The 22,751-nt window shown below is 34.6% G+C and overlaps 1 protein-coding gene across 1 annotated transcript in view; it reads left to right on the top strand.

The window, feature by feature from the left end:
* Window positions 1–22,291, top strand: part of TRIM36 (tripartite motif containing 36) — a 28,021-nt gene extending 5,730 nt beyond the window's left edge. The window contains exons 3-10 of the mRNA XM_087815498.1: window positions 5,480–5,805; window positions 8,785–8,931; window positions 10,882–10,977; window positions 13,666–13,919; window positions 14,150–14,274; window positions 15,409–15,699; window positions 18,028–18,325; window positions 20,220–22,291. Of these exons, the coding sequence (XP_087671624.1) occupies window positions 5,480–5,805; window positions 8,785–8,931; window positions 10,882–10,977; window positions 13,666–13,919; window positions 14,150–14,274; window positions 15,409–15,699; window positions 18,028–18,325; window positions 20,220–20,574 (1,892 nt within the window). The 3' untranslated portion in view covers window positions 20,575–22,291. The remainder of the gene's footprint in view (window positions 1–5,479; window positions 5,806–8,784; window positions 8,932–10,881; window positions 10,978–13,665; window positions 13,920–14,149; window positions 14,275–15,408; window positions 15,700–18,027; window positions 18,326–20,219) is intronic.
* Window positions 22,292–22,751: the final 460 nt, after the last annotated feature.

The following is a 22,751-nucleotide window of genomic DNA, read 5'->3' as shown; positions in this document are numbered from 1 at the left end:
TTCATAAGAGATGCAATAACACAATCCTTCATAAAGAGCATAAAAGTAAGTAAGTTAATAGATACAGATAGAGCACTTAGAGGGTGAGAACGCTCCAAGCATAATATCCAGTCCTGGAGGTTTTTAGCAAATGAATGCAAATTTTAGGGTTTCCTACCTCATGATAACCAGTTTTAAAATAGTTATACTCCATTTATGGGGTATTTGGATAGCTTCAAACATAAACTCATGGGTAAGTAATATTCCCTTTTTTTCTGGCAGGTTTTTTTTTTTTTTTAAATTTTTCATCATTTAGACATGCTTAAGAATGAAACCAGAGACCCTGTTCTGAGTAATTGGTGTAGGAGCAATAGAATTCTAAAAATTAGTTTTGCCATTGGTTTAATAAAGGGGTTAATTAGACCTGGACTGTCCCCACGTGTGGCTGTGGAGCACTGAAATGTGCTAGTCTGTATTGAAATGTGCTGTAAGTGTAAAATATACACTGGAGTTTAAACACCTAGAATGAAAAAAGAATATAAAACATCTCTCTATAATTTTATATTTAATAGTATTTTGGATATATTGGATTAAATAACATGTGTTATTAAAATGAATTTCACCTGTTTCTTTTTTATCTGGCTGTTGGGAAATTTAAAAAGATGTACGTGGCTTACACTTTTGGCTCTCCTTTGTTAGCACTGCATTGGAGATTTGACAGATTTTAAAAATAAAAGGTGCCTTGAAAGGGGAGTAAGATTTGTGGCTATAAACATAGCATATTCAATTATGTAAAAATGAAGGAGCTATATTACTGTACATTTTGGGTCATATATATGTAAACTTTCCCCCCTATTTTGTATTTTTTTTTTTGTTAGCAAGATAAAGTTGATTTTAGTAATGTTTATTTACAGTGTTATTTACACCAGTAAAAAAAAAAAAATCAAACAAAAAAAATGCTTGGTTTTACTTTGTATTTTCAGTGGTTACCAGAAATGTGGTTGTTTTAAAAATACAAATCTGTAAGATAAAGTGCAGTCTTTTAAGTGCACCAGTAATGTTTAATTCTGAACTCTAACATAAGCTTGATTAATGTTTTATAGTGATGGCTTCATAAATATCATGTGTACCAGGAAAAACACATTTTTTTACTGTTAACTCAATAATTGTGTTATGTGCAGAACAGTTACTGCTTTATCTTTTGTTAAGTTGTGAACCTTCTTTCTTAAATTAAATTCTAAATCTAGCTTTCTGTTCATTGTTCACAGCATCACAACGGAGATCTTTGGGGTGGAGAGGTAGAAAATGCTTTATCGCTTGTGTGGCCGCAGGCAGTATAGCGTTAGATTTAAATTAAATAACCTTGTGTAGATAAAATTTTAAACATCAGTGGTCAAGTCTTCAAAATTTTGTGGAAAGTGAACAAATTGGGCTGAAATGACTTAAAGGTCAACAGGACTAAATTTCCAAGCAGGTTCTGATGTTTTCACAGGGAGCGCTGATTATTAGTGTTCGCATTTTGTCAATATACATGACAAGATATTTTTTAAGAAAATGACGTACCTCTGTTAGCTTTTTATTTATTTATTTTTTAGGTTTACTTTAAAACATTTTTTATTTACAGATGTCCCCCATTCCCTCCTCCCTTAAAAAAAAAAAATCATTTATTAATCCTTTTAGCATTTATTTATCCTTTATAGTTGAACAAAGCTGTGTTAACAGCCATATTGCTACCTTGGGGAGGTTAACTAAGTTTTCTTTTCTTCTGTATTTAAAAATTTGCTTAAAGAAGTTGATAATTTTTGTAGTTAAAAACATAGTCTTTGCTTGTTTTATGCATATGGTGTCTTTTATTTGTTAACGTTTTAAAGTATTTGAGTTGTAACATAGAAGTCATACCCATTTGTGGGTAAATAATGTACACTGCTTTTTTAGACTTTCTGAAGTATTTGGTTTTGTGTGAAAGATGGGCTAACCTATCTTATTTTTAAAAAGAGTTTTTTTACTCCAGTTGACCTTTAAAGTAAAATTGGCTACTTTTTTTGTGAAATGCTGGTGATACCTTATATCTTATTGGAGAAAATAAACATCTGAAATGTTACCCCTTTTCTGTCTTCCTTACCTTCCTCTAGATGCCTTGATTTAAAAATTTTATAGTCACCTCTAGAATACACGTGTAATCTATTCTCTTACAGGCTTTAATGAGTCCCTGAGAATTATAAATATTGAAATTTAGCAATTAGGAGGAAAGATAGGAGCAATTTGCTTTTTAAAAGTTCATTGCTTATTACCTGTTTTTGATTAAGGCAGTAGTTGAGAAGAAACGTTTTGCAAGTTGAAAATACTAATAATCCTCAAAAATATAACTGGTAGGAATCAGGTAGTCAGAATGTGTGAAAAGAAACATTAAGGTGGCAGTATATTACATCAGTCCATTGCCAAACACCAAGAAGCCCAACATGAATGTCCAGTGTGTGGAGAGGCAGTCCACTGCCTGCCAGGTGGTACCAGTGGGGAAATTGTTTCTAGCCAGAATGTGGAGGGGATGCAGCTAGCAGAGTTTCTGAACATGTTATGAATTGACTCTCTTTGTTTTCAGATACTCTTCTTTTCTCTTTGATATGTAAATGGTAAAACATATGACTGAACGCTGACTTTTGGGGGGATTTGCTATAAACCATTTTGAAGAACTTTTGGAGTCTTTATTTTTAAGTTGTATTGATTTGTACTTGATTAATTTGGTTTTGAGCTAAAGGTATATGGGGAAAAGAATAGACTCTGCAAGCCAACAGTATTCAAATCACTTGCGTATATTATTGGCCCCTCAAATGCAGTTTGACATAACATTGCATTGGTTGGCCTACATTGCTTCTTTACCTTTCTAAGCCATTCTTTTTTTCTATCTTCTTTTTTTTTAAGTTTCTTTATCTTTATTGTTGAGAATATTACAGATGTCCCCTTTTTATCCCCACTGATCCCCTCCGCCCCACATCCATCCCACCCCCAGGCCTTCCCCACACCAACGTCTGTGTCCATGGGTTATGCTTATTCATTATATCATGCTATTGAGAAGCATTATCCAATGGAAATTTCTGCAATCATGGAAATGTTTGACCCTGCCACCATACAGTATGGTAGTCACTAGCCACATGTGGCTCTTGAGAATTTGAAATGAATTAAATTTAATTTCAATAGTCACATTTGGCTAATGGTTACTAACTATATTAGACAGCACAGCTATAGAGAGTAAAAAGTTGACTTTATTACATTTTGTTCTTAGTTCCACGTGATTTTTTTCATTAGATTTACTTCCCAGAATATCCTTAGATGTTCTTATTGCCCTGAACATATATTCTGTTGTTTGCTTTTATGAAAACAATAATAGAAGTATAAGACAGATGAAATAAAATATATCAGTTCTTAAGCATTTTTTTTTTTTTAAATTGAGAGCTTTTAAGATCTGTTTAGAAAAATAGACAAGATAATATTGGTCTTCTTTAAGAAGTTTAGTATGATGCTTTACACTTTATTTTTATTATAAAAATAAGTTAAAAGAGGTTTACAGAAAAGGGATAAAACTTTTTTTGAAATTGCCCAAATCTGGGTGTCACCAGTGTACGTTAAAGCATGATTTTGTTGTCATGAGTCAGTTTTGTTTTATCCCATTGCTTAATTGATCACAATCTTCAATTCATAAAACTAGTAATAATCCATTTAAAAAAAATTCATGAGATTAGTTAACCATTTTAATTTCTGTCACCTAGTTCATGTGTGGAAGCATGCAAGTAAAATGTGAATTTCCATTTGTTTAAACTTGACCACTGCACTGTATCACTTCCAGAATTATTTGGCTTGTTTTTTCACTAAGTGAAATTTTCATTGGCATGTGTTTTAAAAACAGCTTTGCTGCTTATTTCATTATATGCCTGCTGTGTTATAAAACAGATTGCATGTTTTTAGAATTAGTATAAGAATATATTTTATGTAGAATTTTCAGATTTTTATGGGGCAGCTGCTTTTTGTATGCTATTTTGGTGTGTGTTTAAAAATGTAAAGGTTAAAATATCTTTAAATGGAGATATTAAAAATATTCTGCATCTTTTTACATAAGTAGCTTTCGTGTCCCAATGCCATCTAGCATGTTGTAAAGTCACTTTAAGTGAATAATATTGTAAACTGATTGCCACATATTACCTGTACAATATCTTGCCAGACATTTTTAAGACAGTATTTTCAGTGATGATAGGAATGTGCCAAGGTAACATTAATATAGCTGTTTAAAGACCTTTTCTAAATGTGGTGTACTAAGTTTAACCATTCATTTTTGATACTAGATACGTGGTGGTATGAAAGAAGGCTGTAGTTTAAGAAGTTTGTTTATTTTTAGGTAGTTATTTTGTGGGCAACCAAGATTACATACTCTAAGAATAGATTTATAAATAAGATGAGGGACTATAGTATGCATGCACCTATGTTAAATGGACAACCCCGGATTCTTGTGAACCTGTGGGTAAGGACTGTCATGTCTTGGTTTTTTGATTTGTTAAAGTCAGGACAATACTGAATGGAAGTGTGATGTTTAAGGCCATTGTGTTGTGTATATATTGTAAAATTATTTGTAATACTTCTTGGGTAACTTTTGGCTAACTGAATTAAGTAACCTTAATGATTCTTTTTTTCAGGTCATAAGAAGATACTAAATGGTTGGTCCCTCTTAAAGTCACTAGATTTTAGGTCTATGAATGAGCTTTTCACTCTTTATAGATTGAACTCAATTAACTAATGATTTTGCCTACTGAATTTTCCCAGATAAAACAATACTACAGAGGGAACCCTTTGTTGCAGTGGTTCTTAACAATTTTGTTGTCACACAATCCTTTGAGACTCGAATAAAAGCTGTGGATTATTTAACTGGAAAATATGCGCAGGGGTATATATTTGCAAAATTTGCATATAATTTCAAATAGTTTGCAAAACTATTTGGATCTCTTTGGAGCCTATTCATGGAACCCCAGTTTGAAGACTCCTGCCTTTTTATGTATGAATCACTTATCACACAGTCAATGCTGTGTCCATTTAAATGGAAGTCAAATTCCTTTGGATATGGTATATAAAAATAACTATAAATGTTAATTATATAATTTCAAAAGATCCTGACCCTGTGTAGTATTGTTTTATATATTTTGTCCATATATCTGTTTGATTTAAAATGGTTTTTATATGGGATTTACTATAGAATATTTTCCTTTCCTCTTTGATTTTAATAACTGTGTGATAACTTGGGTCTATCTTTTATTTACCAAAGGAAAATATATATGTATGTTTTTTAAAAAAGCATTTTCAGAATATGAATTAATTCAAAGGGAGTGTTAACACTTTGAGTGTTACAGTTTTGGAATATATTTGTAGATACGTATCTTTACAAAACATCACTCCTTTTTTCTTCATTCTATTCATTTTCCTACTGATGTAACTAAACAAGGACTTACTAATTACACAGGCTGGAAGCGCAATTCATTGACCCCTAAGACAACTACTTTTCCTTGCCCTGGCTGTGAGCATGATGTGGATCTTGGAGAGCGAGGAATCAACGGTCTATTTCGAAATTTCACTTTGGAAACTATTGTTGAAAGATATCGGCAGGCAGCCAGGGCAGCCACAGCCATTATGTGTGACCTTTGTAAACCACCACCTCAAGAATCCACAAAAAGTTGCATGGACTGTAGTGCAAGCTACTGCAATGAATGCTTCAAAATTTATCACCCTTGGGGTACTATAAAAGCTCAGCATGAGTATGTGGGCCCAACCACTAATTTTAGACCCAAGGTAAGTGAAGTTTTTATTGTTAGAATATTAAACTTAATATTAAAAGGAATTATTAATATAAAAGGAATTATTGCAAGTCCAGAATTTGACAGTAAGAAAGAAAATAATTTTAAAACCAGTATACAGAAATTAAGGCCTAGTAGTTGGAGTTATTTTTTAGTATGTTGCTCAGCATCCCCACAGCTTAGAAGGCAGTGTTATGCTTCACTCTGCTCTAGTACAGTCTAATACAACACAGTACAGGAATGTTCATAATGATAACTCTGAGTAATAGAAGGAAAGTAACCTCAGATATACTCTTTAAGATTGAAATGGTTAGGCTCTTCCAGTCAAGATGGTGGTGTAGGTAAACGTGGTACCCGCCTCCTCCCAAAAGCCTATCAAAATTACAACTAAACTACAGAAAAACCATCATTCAGAACCGCCTGAAGTCTGACTGAATGGAAGTCTTACAACTAGGGAATTAAAGAAGCCGCCACAAGGAGGGGTGGAAACGTGGACCAGGCTGGTCCCACACCCATGTGTGGCGGATAAGACTGTCAGCTGATTACTCAGCAGAAACTTTGCAGGCCAGAAGGGGTTGGCAAGAAATATTCAAAGTGATGGAAAGCAAGGACCTACAACCAAGATTCCTCTACCCAGCAAAGCTATCACTTAGCATCGAAGGACAGATAAAGAGCTTCCTAGACGAGAAAAAGCTAAAGGAGTTCACCACCACCAAACCAGTACTACATGAAATGTTAAAGGGTCTTCAAGAACAACAAAAATCAAAAGTAGGAACAACAAAATGGCAGTAAATACATATCAGTCAACAGTTGAATCTAAAAATATGAACAAGCAGAACAGAAACACTCATAGAAACAGAGGACATTTGACAGTTGCCAGATGAGATGGGGAGTTGGGGAGATGGGTGGAAAAGGTGAAGGGACTAAGAAGGACAAATTGGTTGTTACAGAATAGCCATGGGCATGTAAAGTACAGCATAGGGAATATAGTCAATAATAACTATGTAAGGTTTTGGGTGGGTGTGAGCTTTATCGGGATGATCGCTTGGTTATGTAATGTATGATCACTGGGGTGTACACCTGAAACTAATATAATGTATGTCAACTGTAACTGAAAAATAAAGAGAAGAAAAAAAGATTAAAATGATTAAAGCTTTTGTGTTTTAAACCCATAATTGTCTGTAAGATTTGATTAGGAAACATTTTCCTGAGCTAAAATTCTATGAGTAAATAAGTGTAATTACAGCCTGATATTCTGAAGCTCATGATATACTATGTCTATCTGAAGTAGGATTTGCATTTCTTAAATATTCTGGGTAATTTCTGTAATAATGCTCAAAAGACCTTTATGTATTGCCTTCCCTGCTCTGTGACTGTAAAGCAGAATGATTTTTGGAATCTTCACTTAGACTGCTTTCTGATTTATATAGATTAAAAAACTATAATTTATTCTCTTAAGATTTTAATTCCTTACAACTTAGTTACTGTGTATGAAAATCTATTTACATTGTTGAGCATAAAACCTTTAATTTGTAATAGAAAAATGAAAAAAAATCCCAAAAGTTAATATTGAAACTGTGAGCTGAGTATTTACATTGTGTTAAATACTGTGGTTAGGGTACTGGTAGATTAAAACAAAATCTGTGCTTCCATGTTTTTGAATGACTCTTTTTTTAAACTATGTTAGTGTGGTAAGATTTATTGGGTAGTTTTCAATCCTCTTTTATATTCCTATGTCATTTTAAAGCTCAAGGTCATAGATTTTTAAAAATCTGGTGTTCAGTCTGGTGTTCTTCTGTTGTTTTTAAGTTAAAAAATTTATTAATAAATTGTATCATGAAAGAACCGATGATTATTGAATAAATTATGTTAGGCTTGGGTTTTATGAGTTAAGAACTCATGAAATTTTGAGTAAAAATTTTGAGTGAAATTGCAGTCTTATTTCTGTTTACAAAAACAATAAAAGGTTAATAAGAACTGAAGAAATAGGAAGAGGTTATTTTGAGAAATAACCTCTATTTTTCCCCCTCTAAGTTGTTAGTGTTACTCAATATAGTAAAATTCTAAAAAGGTTATCCTGTAGAATGTTTGCCTGTAGCTTTGAGTTTTTATGATCATTCCTTGCAGAAAGCCAGACTTTATATTTTATTTTAAATGAAGTGGCTTTGAGAATTTGGGAACTTGGACATGCTAAAAAATTTGAAACCTTTTTCAGTTGTTTTTCTCCAGGACCTGCACATTGATATTAGGACTTTCATACTGTACTTTTTTTCTTTCTAAATTATCAGAGCAGTTATAGTTGCTTCAAATCTACACTGTTGGAATATCATGAACACCTTTTTGATTTCATCAGCACACTAGTTTAAAGGAATCTGCCCTTCCAAATGAAAATAGTTATTTTATGTAAATCTTCAAATGTACCTTTGATGGTAGTTTCCTGAGTAAAAGAGAAATTTAACTCAGAAAAACACAATTCTAAATTTGGCCAATGTGTATGCAATTAATATGTAAAAGTAAATACACCTGGAAGCTTATATCATAAAGTGTCCAGGAGTCTCCTAGTAGCAGATTTCCTGTGAGGATTGTGAGATCATGGGTTCTCATAAGTTATTTGTTATGCCTTATAAAAATACTGATTATGATCATTAAGAGTTGCCTAGTCAGGGTGGTCAGAGCCTTTCTCGGTTGGTTAAAACATTCTACTTAAGTCTGATAGGAATGAAATTTTCACCATCTTATCAAGTTTAGGGGAAATAACATCTACATATTGACCATTTGAAAGTGAACAATAGTAATTCTAATATAGAGAATTTTCGTATGATATACCAGGTGCTTTTATTTATTTTTACATTTTTATTCATTAAATGGCCTTATTTGGTGGTTTTCTAAAGCAGATCTTTGTATTTTGGGACTTTGAGTGCCTTACTGGAAGCTATAATGACCCTTAATCACACTTTTGTTCTTCACTCAATAGATTTTAATGTGCCCAGAGCATGAAACAGAGAGAGTAAACATGTACTGTGAATTATGTAGGAGGCCAGTTTGTCATCTCTGTAAGCTGGGTGGTAATCATTCCAATCACCGTGTAACCACTATGAGCAGTGCCTACAAAACTTTAAAGGTAGGACTTGTTTATTTTTGGAACTAAATTTTGATTCTTTATAACTCTATTTTACTTTATGCCTTTAACTTTCGCTTTATAAAATCATGACTTGGTATGGGGTCTGTTTTACTGAAATGAGTTAACAGTGTAACTTGTTAATATATTAGGTTGTCAGGATTTCTGACTAGGTAGCCCTGTGTCATGCTAGTCCTGAACTCTGAGGAAAGAGACAGGGGTGAAGGACACTTCATTATGATCCCCAAGTCAGCCCAGTGCCAGTGACGTTGCATGTATGTGAATGCCACACTTTGAAGGACAGTAGCTATTTTAAAACACTTGATTCTTGTTGCTTGCCTGTAGAATTAGTACAAACATTTTTATTTGTTTGTTTGTTCTGGTGGAACCCTCAAGCTACAATTGAGTTACTTCCTGTCTTTTAACCTTATACATGCCCCCCCCCCTTTTTTTTTAAATATATCTTTATTGATTTCAGAGAGAGGAAAGGAGAGGGGGAGAGAGAGAAACTTCAATGATGAGAGAGTCATTGATTGAGCCCGCAACCCGGGCATGTGCCCTGACCAGGAATCCAACCCCGATCGCCTGGATCCCAGGTTGACGCTCAACTGCTGAGCCGCGCCCCGCAGGGCTACATGGCCCTTTTAAAACAGCAAAGTCAGCAGTGGTATAATACTATTTTTTTGTGTCATTCTTTTTTATTTTAAACAATATTTTAAAAAGAAATTAATCCATATATAAGTCTACCACCCATTTTAATTTTTATTTCATTTCTAACTTTAACAATATGTATATATGCATTTTGGGCCTATATCTAATTTTTATCCATATATACAGTTTTTTTGTTTTTTTTAATCCACATCCAAGGATATGTTTTTATTGATTTTTTTAGAGAGAGAGGGAGGGGGGGAGAGAGAAACATCGATGTGAGAGAGAAACAGATCAGTTGCTTCCCATACACACCCTGATCAGAGATCAGACCCCAACCTAGCTAGGTATGTGCCCCGACTGGGAGTCAAACCCACCATCTTTTTTGTTGTGTGATGACCAACCAACTGAGCCACCGGGCCAGGGCTGTATATACAGTTTTAATAGTTTGCATTTTATATGTCTGTCTTGCTCATTTTATATGTCTTCCTTCTACAGTGAGCACATGGATTACAGGTATAATTGTTCTATTATTGTCATCTGTTACTTCTGTTATCTGCGTCATTACTAGGTCAGTTTTGACCAATATTTCTTCTCATCGTGATTTGTAGTCCCTACTCCTTTGTGTGCCTGGCAGTGTTTGACTAGCTGCCAGGTACTCTACTCTTTACCTTTTTGGGCATTGGATATTTTTATATCCTACAGATATTCCTGAGTATTCTTCTGGTATGTGATTAAGTTACTTGGGAACAGTTGTTCCTCTTGGCCCTTGCTTTTAAGCTCTGTTAAGCAGGACAGAGCAACATTTAGTCCAGGGCTAATTTTAACCAGATTGTTGATATAAGAAACCTTTCTTTACTCTTCCCGCTGCCCTATGCATTTAGTCTGGCTGGTAGGGAACAGTCACTCTTTCCAGTCTTGTGTGAACTCCTGGAATTGTTCTCTCTCCTTTTGGGTGATTCTTTCCCTGGCTTCTGGCAGTTTTCTCCCACATATGAATTGATTAGTACTTTCTTAATAAGTGAGGGGAACTGTTGTACATCTCTTGAGTTCCTTCTCTAGCCATCTGTTCTTAGGAATCACACTTCACAAACTCTGGCCTCCCTGGACTCTCAGCTTCACCTTTTCAACTCATTGGAGAGCCTGGCTCCATTTGGGGTAACAGCTGTAATCGCCATAGTTGATTTTACAGTCTGTCCATCACAGGCTAAAGAAGAGAAGTACCGTGTAAAAAAAAAAAGATTCTGCAAGGCCTGTGTTAAACTTCCATTTCTGCTTATTTGTGTTACTAATATGTTCCAACAGGAAAAGCTTTCCAAGGATATTGATTATCTTATTGGCAAGGAGAGCCAGGTGAAGAGTCAGATTTCTGAGCTAAATTTGTTAATGAAAGAAACAGAGGTAAGTGATAAACTAGTTTCAGATTCATCTAGGTAACCATTTTTTCATTTATAAAATTTTGAGGGTCGTATATGAGCTGGGAGTACAAAGTTATGTTAGATCTCTCCTTTTCTGGGACTAGGAAAACATGTAAAATGTAAATTATAATGCTGTGTGATCAGTGTGGGATAGAGGTAAGTGATTAAATAATGTTGGAGCACAGAGGAAAGAATGACTAACTCTTAATGTTAAGGTCTCAAGAGTAGCAACATAAGGGACATGATAGCTTTTGCAATTATCAATATTTTACAAAATTAACAGATCACATTTGAAAAATGTACTATATGTGGATAGAACCAGGTTTATTTAAAATTCCAGATATTCCTAAGTATATATCTGGCATATGTTCACCAAAAGGCATGTATTAGAATGTTCATAGCTGCATTGTTTGTACTATCCACAAAGTGGAAACTATCCAAGTGTTCATCAGTCTTGGAATATAAACAGCAGTAAGAATGAGTATCTATAGCTATGAGCATCTGTGTGCAACAATGTAGGTAAATTTGCAATGATATTGAAAGATGCTAGATACAAAGGAGTACATACTGTACGATTCTGTTCATAAAAAGAGCCAAAAAAGGTGAAACTGGACTATATATTGTTAGAATTCAGGATAGGAGTTGTTGAAGCTGGGGGGGATTAGTGCCTTGGAAAGTTATAAGGGTGGCTTCTGGGATACTGGTAATGGCCTTTTGTTTAACCTGGATGCTGGTTACATGGGTGTGTTTGCAAAGATTCATTGATCTCTATACTTATGTACATTTTTCTGTTTGTGTGTTATATTTAAATAAAAAATTAGAAAAATTGATAGCATTTAAAAATATAGCAAAAGAGGACAGGATTGATTGGGTTATTTCACAATTCCAAATATTCACTGATTTCATGCCTGTTTGTCTCCTCTTTGAAATAAATTGAAGAACCATTACTCCTGATCACTTTGAAAGTTATAATTAAATATAAAAATATCCTGACTAGTATGAGACTGTTATTTCTTGAAAAATTTTTTTCAAAGATGAGTTAAAATGATTGAGAAATTATGCAGATTAACCCTATATTACCAGTATTGCTTTTGTTTTTATATTCTTTCTCTGATATTTACTAATTGCATTCACCACCCTAAGTAAGTTGTTTTTCCATGTGATTTAAAAGTGGAATTTGTTTTTATATTTTTGTCTCATTGGTTTAATCCCCCAACACAGAGCATGTTATCACCTGGATTATTAAGTTGCTTCAGGGATTTTGTCTCTGGTCATTTTAGGTTTGTTTTACTCTCCTGGTTCTCAGCCATGCTGCCCTTCTGAAATAAGGGACACCCAGTACGTGTTTTGGAGCTTTTCATTCAGAAGGTTGAAAATTGAGGAACTCGGGCCATCAGATATTCATGTAGACACTGATTCCTTGGGATCCTGAAGAAATCATTTAGTTTCTTTTTGTACCTTTGACCTAAGCAGCATTTTTAGTCTTAGTAAAAATTTTCTGCGGTAGAGAATTTATCTCTCTTCTTTTACTCAGTGATGATTGTGTTACTGTCTGGGATACTTTATCTGTAATATGTAGCTGGGAAAAATCTCTTTTTTACCTACATATAATGGTATTTCTGAGTTTAATGTCTTGACAGGTCACTGAAATACTACCCAAATGTCTTCCCCTGTCCTAACCATTCACAAAATTTTGGCTGTTGGGGTTAGGAAACAGAGATGAAATCTGGTAAAAAAATTTTCTCTCGTTATAAATATTGGCCAGATGTCACTGAAAAATGCACAGTGCACGTCTGTAATATATTGTCAGCTTTTAAGAATGTTCCTGGAGACTTTTTCTGTCGGCTGCTGCTTAGGGTCTCTTATGATGAGTGCTTATGAGTGCTCTGATGGTCTTATTTTCAAAGTTGATCTCTGATTTTATTGACATTAAAAATGTTTAATAAGCACTACAGATAAGATCGTTTTTTGACAAAGTAGAGGAACACTCATGTTATACAGTGAAAATAATGTTTATTGGGAGTATGTGACAATTGTGGGCATTTTTTGTAAGTAATATTTTTCTATTTTCACCAAAAAACCCAAACCCAAATGGTTCTCTTATCCCATTTTCAGAAGAGAGAAACTCAAGCATAAGAATTTAAGTGATTTGCATAAAGTCACATAGGATTTAGACAAATTATATTATCTGAAGAGTTATATTTTTGTATCTTAATAAACGATGTCATTTTACTGAGTTTCATGGTGGTGATTTACTTTTTTAAAAAATTGGAATAGGGTGGAAGTGGTAAAAAAAAAATTCTTGATTAGAAATGAATTAAAAACTCCAGAATTGTATTTTCTCCTATCTTTGGTTAAGTCAGTTAATTTCTACCTCAATTTCCTTTGTTTACAAATTGAAGGTTGTTTTCTTATTTAATTAAATACATTGTTTATTGCTGGACTTTGGAGATTAAAAGTTTAAGAAAGGTAAAATATTATAAAATTACAAAGTTCATCTAAATAAAAGCTGCCGATCGTTCCTCGCTGATCATTCCTTGATGCCAAACTTCTGTGGGACAGAATTTATTTTCTTTACAATACTTGGGTTTGTTTTGTTGAATTTTGGTTATTTTGTGAAAAGACATTGGGATTTAGGAGATGAGGTAACGCTCTGTTTGTTTTATAATAGTGTAATGGAGAGCGGGCTAAAGAAGATGCAATTACACATTTTGAAAAGCTCTTTGAAATTCTAGAAGAGAGGAAATCAACTGTTTTGAAAGCGATTGACACTTCGAAGAAACTCAGATTAGACAAATTTCAGATTCAAATGGAAGAATATCAGGGGCTTCTAGAGAACAATGGACTTGTGGGATATGCTCAGGAAGTGCTGAAGGAGACGGATCAGTCTTGCTTCGTACAGACAGCCAAGCAGCTGCACCTCAGGTATTTTCCCCTAACCTGGAGTCTCCTTAGCACTGTCCTTAGATGGTGCTGCATGTTCTGCTCTCATCGAGTGGTTCGTTCGTGCTGCTGGAATGTGAAGTACCTCTTGCTTCACTCTTGACTTGCATGTTGAGTGAGGTTTTCTTTTTGTTAATCACATTGCAAATACTTAGTCTGATGTGCCTTTTTAACAAGTCATTTTTATATAAAATCTATCTGTCTGAATACAGGATACAGAAAGCTACGGAATCTTTGAAGAGCTTTAGACCTGCAGCCCAGACTTCTTTTGAAGACTATGTTGTTAATACTTCTAAACAAACAGAACTTCTTGGAGAATTGTCCTTTTTCTCTAGTGGTAAGTTTTATTGACTGCAAACCCACACTCTTTTTAGTCTGAATTTGCATTGCGTAGGAAAAAACACAGGTTCTCTTCAGTTGGGCATTATGAAGCAGCATCTGAGTTGCTCAGAACCATGATATCTTAAAATCATACTGGATTTATGTTTTTAAAACCATGGTTTTACACACAAAAACTATATTCTATTGGCTTATGTTTTTAAACAAACATTGTGTAAATGGCACCAGATTGTACGTATCCTTCTAGTAAATTGCTTTTTAGAAAAAGTTTAAGATAAATATTTTTTAATACACAAAGTTCTGGTTTAAAGCTATATTTTAACTGTTTATAGTATTTATGTAAATCATTTTCCTACTGAGAAAATTGTTTCTATTTTTTTTCTCATTATAAACAATGCTGTATTGAACATCTTTGTCAGTGGTTGTGCACATGTATGTGAGTTTCTCTAGGGCAGAAATCTAGATATCCTCAGGCTAAAAGTGACTCTAAGATGATTGTTTGCCTTGCTGTATTACTTTGCTATGGCTGCCAAGATAAAATATCTGGAGTGGGTGACTTAAACAACAGAAATTAATTTTCTTACAACCCTGAAGTTGTAAGTAGAAGTCTGAGGTCAGGGCTGGTTTCTTCAGAGGCCTCCCTTGTTGGGCTTGCAGATGGTTATCTTCCTGTGTCTTCAGATGGCCTTCCCTCTTTACATATCTGTTTCCAAATTTGTTATCAGGACTCCGGTCATATTATTCATATTGGATTAAGGTCCACTCTAATGACCTCATTTTAACTTAATTACCTTTTTAAAGACCCTATCTTTAAAGTCACATTCTGAGGTGGTGGGGATCAGAACTTCACATGAATTTGGGGGACAAACAGTTCAGCCCGTAGACTTGCTTATGTTTGTGTGTTGCTGCTCCCCAGAAGAGAGTTCTTCCTTTCCTCTTTTTTCACTCACCTTTTCATCCCCTAAGATTTTTCTTCTAGTGATTGTGAACAATTACAGTCCTTAGAAAGGTATACTATGTAGAAAATTGAACAGTAAAGAAATCACTTAAGTATTGCCATTATTAATTGAGGAATCATTGGCTCTTTAATAACAATATTTTACCATTGTTTTCTGTTTCATAATTCTTTCAGGCATAGATGTGCCGGAGATCAACGAAGAGCAGAGCAAAGTTTACAACAATGTTTTGATTAATTGGCACCACCCAGAGAAGGACCAAGCGGACAGCTACACCCTCGAATACCGGAAGGTTAACAGAGATGACGATTTGCTGTCCTGGAATGAGATAGAAGTTTGTGGCACGAGTAAAGTTATTTCAGATCTCGAGAGTAACTGTAACTACGCTTTCAGAGTAAGAGCCTACAAGGGCTCCATCTGTAGTCCTTGTAGCAGAGAATTGATTCTTCGTACTCCTCCAGCTCCAGGTACTGTGACCCCTGGGAATTTGAAAAGCAAAGAGTTGGAAGAAACCTTAATAAAAATAAACTAGTCAATGTCTCTATGTAGACTACCGTGAAGCCAGTTCGCATTTGTAAAAGATCCTAGAGAAATAGATCCCATACCCAGCTAAGGTTTAGAAATGGACTGATTACATGAATTTCACCATGTAGGCTGAGGTGAGGATTAGATTTTTGACTGATATTAATTAAAAACTGAAAGGAAGACATTTGAGGGATTAGGGCTATTAATTTGGGATTAAAATAGCATAAATGCTGCCTTACAAGTTTTACAAATTTTAAATAATATAATTCTCTATTTTTAAAATCAGTTTGTAGAACTCTCTAGAACATAGGATCAAGGTAGATATTTAAAAAATTTATTGGTAAAATATGAAATATAATTTTGATTAACCTAATTTAGACCTGCCTGGATTTTCTAATACAGTGATTCCCAGCTCAGTGGGATATATTAGAAACATATGGACAGCTTTCTCCCCATATTAAAACTCTTCCTGCCCAGCAACCTCCCCTCTCCCCTTCAAGTTAAAACCTGCTGTTACTACTTATAGATTGTGTTTAGATATTTATAGAATGGGAATGATTTATGGGTTAGTTGATGTTCACTACAATGTCTGCATGGACAAGGGACACTTAGACCAAGGTTGTGCTCACTGTGGTTCCCAGGAAAACATTTGGCTCTGTTGGTCATTGTCTGAGAGGTTCTATTAGTTGGCTTCTAGACCCCATTGTTGCCCCTGCCCATTTTTAGTGGCTTATGTATGCATGTTTTGTGTGGTCTGTCCTTCCTTCCCTTTTTGTTCAGAGTGTACTTATCCACTGTTGGTTTTTCATACACATTGTGGGTAATTTAAAAAAATTAGGTTACAAATAAATAGGATTGGCTAAAATTGTTTTTCTTGAGTCTTAATAAAATCTGATAGAATTTTAGGATGGATTAGTAGTTATGAAATAAATATTTTATAGTTTATGCAGTCCCAGCTTTCTTTTCTAGTGTCTGATTGAATGTGGGAGAAAAAAGAAACCTGAAAGCAGCTGCTCTTTTCAGTAGCATAGTAGAGGGAGAGGGAGGCGTTAAATATTGTCTTCTTTTTCTCTGAGAGAAGCCACATAAATAGGTTGACCATTGCAATTTACTTTGCAAACTGGGAGACTTTTGAGATCAAAAGGAAGCATGTGTGACTTACCATGTTAGCACAGTAGGCATTACCAGGAAGAATGAATGGCCAGCTACATATGGAGAATGGTTTTAGCTTGCTAATAGACAATTTTGAAAATTGTGGTATAATATAGTTAAAATTTACCATTTTAACTATTTTTAAGTGTACAGGTCAGTAACATTAAGTACACTAACAGTGTTGTACAACCACCACCACACTCACATCTCTAGAATTTTTTCATTTTTTTCCACTCTGAAACTCTGCCCATTAAATAGTAAGTCCCCATGCTCCCTCCCCCCAGAGCCTGGTAACCGCTATTCTACTTTCTACCTTTATGAATTTGCCTGTTCTGTGTATCTCACATAATCCTTTTGTGAGCCTTGAACCCTTTATGGGTCCTCTGTGCTGTAGCATGCATCAGAACCTCCTTCCTTTTCAGGCTGAATGGTGGCCCCTTGTATGCGTATGTACTGCGTTTTCTTTATCCACTCATCTGCTGGTGGACATTTGGATTGTCCCCAGTTTTTGGACTAGCAGCCAATGTTCCACTTAATGGATTTGAGTTGATAGAGACTTAAGAGAAGTGATGTTATCTCCATTCTCTAGCTGAGGAAGTTAAGTTTAGGTGAAGCTCTAGTTAAATGCTTAAGCAGGGATTCAAACCCATGTCTTTCTGAACACAAAGCCTGTGCTTTCTTTTTTCACACTGTACACTGTGTCCACGTCTGCCATGCTGATGAATAAGGAAAAGATGTATTAAAATTGCCGTTTTTTTTCAAATTTATAAAATTTGGAGTATGCATTTAAGAGAATATATAGATAATTATGAAAGTGTACAACCCTTTGTTTTAGGGGTAAAAGACAGATCCAATGGTGTGAAATACTTAGGATAGATTTGCTGTATGTATTCAAAGGAACCACATTCATAAATTTTCTCATATTTAAAATATTTTCTGCCTTTGAGGTTTCTGAAGATTTTCAGGTATAGAGAATTTACTGGAAGTTATTTCTAAGTTGGGATTTAGGTTTTGTCATAGTTTGGTCTCTTTTCAGTATCTATTTGGAAAACATTTAACTATAAATTATAAAAATGCTAATAAATATTTCTCAGACTAACTTTAAGCTGTATTTACAGTTTTCAGTTTCCTCTTTGATGAAAAATGTGGCTATAATAATGAACACCTGCTGTTGAACTTGAAGCGAGACCGTGTGGAGAGCAGAGCTGGGTTTAGCCTCCTGCTTGCTGCGGAACGCATCCAGGTGGGCTGCTATACGACCTTGGACTACATCATCGGAGATGTGGGCATCACGAAAGGGAAACACTTCTGGGCCTTCCGTGTGGAACCACATTCATACCTGGTAAAAGCGGGAGTTGCTTCCAGTGACAAACTACAAGAATGGCTTCGCTCTCCACGGGATGCAGTTAGTCCAAGGTACTTTTTTTTTTCCCATCTAGAACTTGATAATTTTTTTAAAAAATAAACACGCTTGTTTAGCAAGGTAAGCTTGAAAATAGACCTGCACTGACTTGTTACATTTCCAGCACACTTCTTAGATTCAGGAGTTTTGGCTTTGCTTATGCGGTTGGATAAGAGGAGTCAGGTTTCTTTATTCACACAGGAAATAATGAGATTTATCAATTAATTTATGATGTCATGAGTAAGTCTGCTTTAAATTTTGAAAGTCACATTAGTTACCTTAATTATGTGATAAAAATTACGAACATGGTGAAATGCCTCAATTGCATACTTTACAATTGATATTAAGTCATTCTTTTGTTTTGAGACACAGTATCTTTAAACATCCCATAAATACTTTACAGAATTGGGTCATACTAAACATGTTTCCATAGCAAAGAATTTCAGTTTCTAAAGAGAGAAATTACTTAATGGAGATTGTGTGGTGTAATTTTTTTAGATGGTGTAAGGTAAACTAGCCCAGACAAATAACTTTTGACCACTTACATGAACAGAATCCCATGATTCTTGAACTTTTGACCACTTACATGAACAATCTGAGTGATAGGAAACATTTTGCACAAAGATGAGAAATTGAGATAACAATGAAATCTGTATTAGAGAAATGGTTAATTAAACATAGTGGCATGCCTACTTGATAGAATATTAGTATTAATCATTTTAAAAGTGTATAACATGAGGAATGTTAGAAGTTAAAAAAACTTATTATTAAAAAGGTTGATGTATGTATGATCACAAATATATAAAAAGCAAACTGCATAGGAAAAAATATGGAAAGGAACTTGGTATCAAAATTGTTTATAAGCTGCTACTGTTTTATGCAACAGGGGAAAAAACCTTCATAATACTTGCTACATCATAGATCCATGTAGAAATCCCAGCTGGGAAATAGAGTTCTGTGGAGGACAATGAAACATGCTTTTTTCTCCTTCATTATTTGTGGCGCCTATTTATTTAGTTTGTAATTCCTTGGATTAGGACACACATCTTGGTTTTGTATTTCCTTGCATATGATTGTGTGCTATAAATACGTAATCTTTCACAAATCCTTCTGTCCTCACCCTCCAGCTTTATTTTTGATAGGCCAAAGTTTTGTTTTAGGTTCTCATCTGTGTATATATCGAGGTAAAAGTAGATGATGGTTTTTGTGTGTGTGTGTTTATTTTTGTTTAAAATATTACAGATGTCCCTTTTTCTCCCCAATGACCTGTTCCTCCCCAGTCCCTCTCCCCACCATTGTCCGTGTCCTTGGGTTGTGCCTATATGCATATAAATTCTTTGGTTACTCTCTCCCCCTTCCCCCCCGCCCTCCTCCATCCCTCTGACATTCGTCAGTCTCATCTATGCTTCCATGTCATTGAATCTGTTCTGTTCATCAGTTTATTAAGTTCTTTAGATTCCACATATAAGTGAGATCATGTGATATTTGTCTTTCTCTGCCTGGCTTATTTCACTTAGCATAATATTCTCCAAGTCCATCCATACTGCCCAAAAGGATACGAGGTCCTTCTTCTTTACAGCTGTGTAGTATTCCGTGGTGTAAATGTCCCACAGCTTTTTTATCCACTCATCTCCTGATGGGCACTTGGGCTGTTTCCAGATCTTAGCTATTGTAAACTGCGCTGCTATGAACATAGGGATGATGTTTTAAGACAGAGAATTTTGGGTGAGTGTGTTGGTATAATTCCGAATGGCAATGTGTAATTCTTGTATTTTTGTTTTAATAGAAAGTTTTTGATATATAATTTATTTTAATTTTAAATCAGTGTATATTGTCTTGTAAAATGTTTCGAAGGTACGCGAAGGCCTGTGGCTAATGATGCGGATGAGGTTCTCCCTGTGTTTTTAGGTATGAGCAAGACAGTGGGCACGACAGCGGAAGCGAGGACGCCTGCTTCGACTCTTCTCAGCGCTTCACGCTGGTCACGATAGGCATGAAGAAATTCTTTATCCCCAAGTCATCCACTTCTTCTAATGAACCTGAAAACAGAGTTCTTCCCATGCCAACAAGTATAGGGATTTTCCTGGACTATGATAAAGGCAGAGTGGGTTTCTACGATATGGATCACATGAAATGCCTTTACGAGCGCCAAGTGGACTGCTCGCACACCATGTACCCGGCGTTTGCATTAATGGGCAGTGGAGGAATTCAGCTGGAAGAGCCTATCACAGCCAAATATCTGGAATACCAAGAGGACATGTAGTTTAAGCATCTGATGCGAATTAGAAGGAAAAATGTAGGCAAAATAATGCCTTGGTGTTAACCTTCTAACTAATTACATATCGTCTAAGTATTCTGTCGCCACACTTGTTTTTTGTGTATGTTTCTTCTTAAAAGGCAGAAAACCTAAACAGCCTTGCTGCTTCCATGTCACTCTTCTGCCTTCCACGAATAGCAGGAAAAAGACACTCTTTCCTACCTAACATTGAAATGGTTAACTGGATTGTCTTTCTTTTTTTATGAACAGGAAATCTAATTTATTTGTTAGCTGGCGTTGCTGATACTTACATTCCTTTTTCGGGGAAGGCATACAGATGTATTTATTATGCTGCTTTTGTGTTTGGTTTTTCATTTTTATATCATGTATATGTCCTAAGAGATGTTTCTTAAATGCCTTATGGATGGAAATTAGTAATAAGCAATGTGTCTTGCATTTGTTTTTAAAAGGAAAATAAATGTATAGACAGGGAAAAAGAAAAAAGGCCATAGAAATGGTAATATATTTAAATGGAAAATTATGTATTTTGAGGTTTGTAAGTAATGTTAAAATGAGTGTGTATTGCCTAGAAAATGAATACTGCTCTTTGTTTGTTTGTTTGCTTTTTTTAAAGACCATAAACTGTATTCTTGAGGACATGTCTTCTTAGCTGTAATGCCCATGCAGTTTCTTGTAGGAAACACAAAGTTAGTGGTTAACACATGAAGCTCTTCATTTTATATAATTTTTTTCAGAAAAATTTGTCTTCAGTTTTTCTTATTCTATGAAAATATTTGCACCTATGTTAAATAATTATTTTTCATAAGTATTAGTGAAGATACATTGAAATTGGTCATATTTGTGGGTTTTTTTTTAAATCCTCTCTTCCTATGTCTTGTGATTTTCATTTTTGGGCACAAATATTACATATCAGATTGTCCTGGTTTATGTTTACATTTAAAAAAAATTCACGATATATTTTTAGTGTCATTAAATATAATATAAAATGTGGAATAACTAACTGGTCAGTTGTATGACATTTTCTGTGGCTCATTGTTTCGTAATGAGCATTGGTAATAAGCAAGTAAAAATACAGATTGATTTGTTCAGGAGTAATAACTAAAATCATAATGACTGAATTCTTTTAAAAGTTCTCTTAAAGAATTACTTTATGTAAATGCTATGTTTATTTTTGAAACACGTTTCTTCTTGGGTTTTATTTAAACTGGTTGGTTTTTTTGAAGTTAGAATGTTAGAAACTCTACTGCTGTTCATTAACACTCATCATTTTGTAACGCTTGTGACATTTTAATAGACTAACAAAAACCCTTAGGCCTTTTTTTAATTATATATATTTTAATGGAAATCTGTTATTCAGGCTGGTAGCACTAAATTAGTTTCCCCTACAACCCAAATAGAAAATATCGTGGAGAATTTCATTGTTTAGTAGGCTTTGCTACTTTACCACCAATGAATAGCACTTTATGACATAGGCTGAACTAGACAAATATGCAGTGTTCTGTGACTCATTGTGCAATAAAACTGCTAACGTCACTGGGTGGTGAAGTTTGATAGTCTCAAGCCTGCGTAAGCACATATCATGTAGACATTTCAAATGTAAAGCTTTAATAGGAATAGGAAAACTGTTTCAGACATTGTATAGTTGTATATAAATTGTTCTGGATTTCGTTCATTTTTAATAAAAATTAAAAGTCAAATGTAATCATTGAAATTGTTATTCCAGGAATTCTCAGTATGTTTATATGGAAAATGGAAGCAAATTATTTATGAAAAGATGTTTAGCTGAATATATTAACTTAGAGCTAAAGTTTTATGTAAAGTTATTTTGGGCATTTAATTATTAGCTTTAATTCTTGTGGAAGTGATCATTGGAGAAGCTTAACGTGAAACTAATTTACTTCAATTAATTCATCAGTTTGATTTTTCTGATTCATCATGGATCAGATTTTGATCAGATGAGTGGCCATTTATACTCTGGGTTATGAGGCTCTTCTAGTTGTGGTTCATTGTGGATCACAGTGGACTATCCCTATGATACTGTGAAATAACTTCTCATATTTACGGTTGCTTTTCTTGAAAGTGTAAGAGTCAAAGCTATCTCTTGGGGATTGAAAGCAAAGCAAGTCATAGCCCATTGTCTGATTAGGTTCTGAGAGTGTGTT

The sequence above is a fragment of the Miniopterus natalensis genome, chromosome 3 (genome assembly GCF_054644295.1).
Source record: "Miniopterus natalensis isolate mMinNat1 chromosome 3, mMinNat1.hap1, whole genome shotgun sequence".
NCBI classification, from domain to species: domain Eukaryota; kingdom Metazoa; phylum Chordata; class Mammalia; order Chiroptera; family Miniopteridae; genus Miniopterus; species Miniopterus natalensis.
This window is presented reverse-complemented; position numbering and strand designations above follow the sequence as displayed.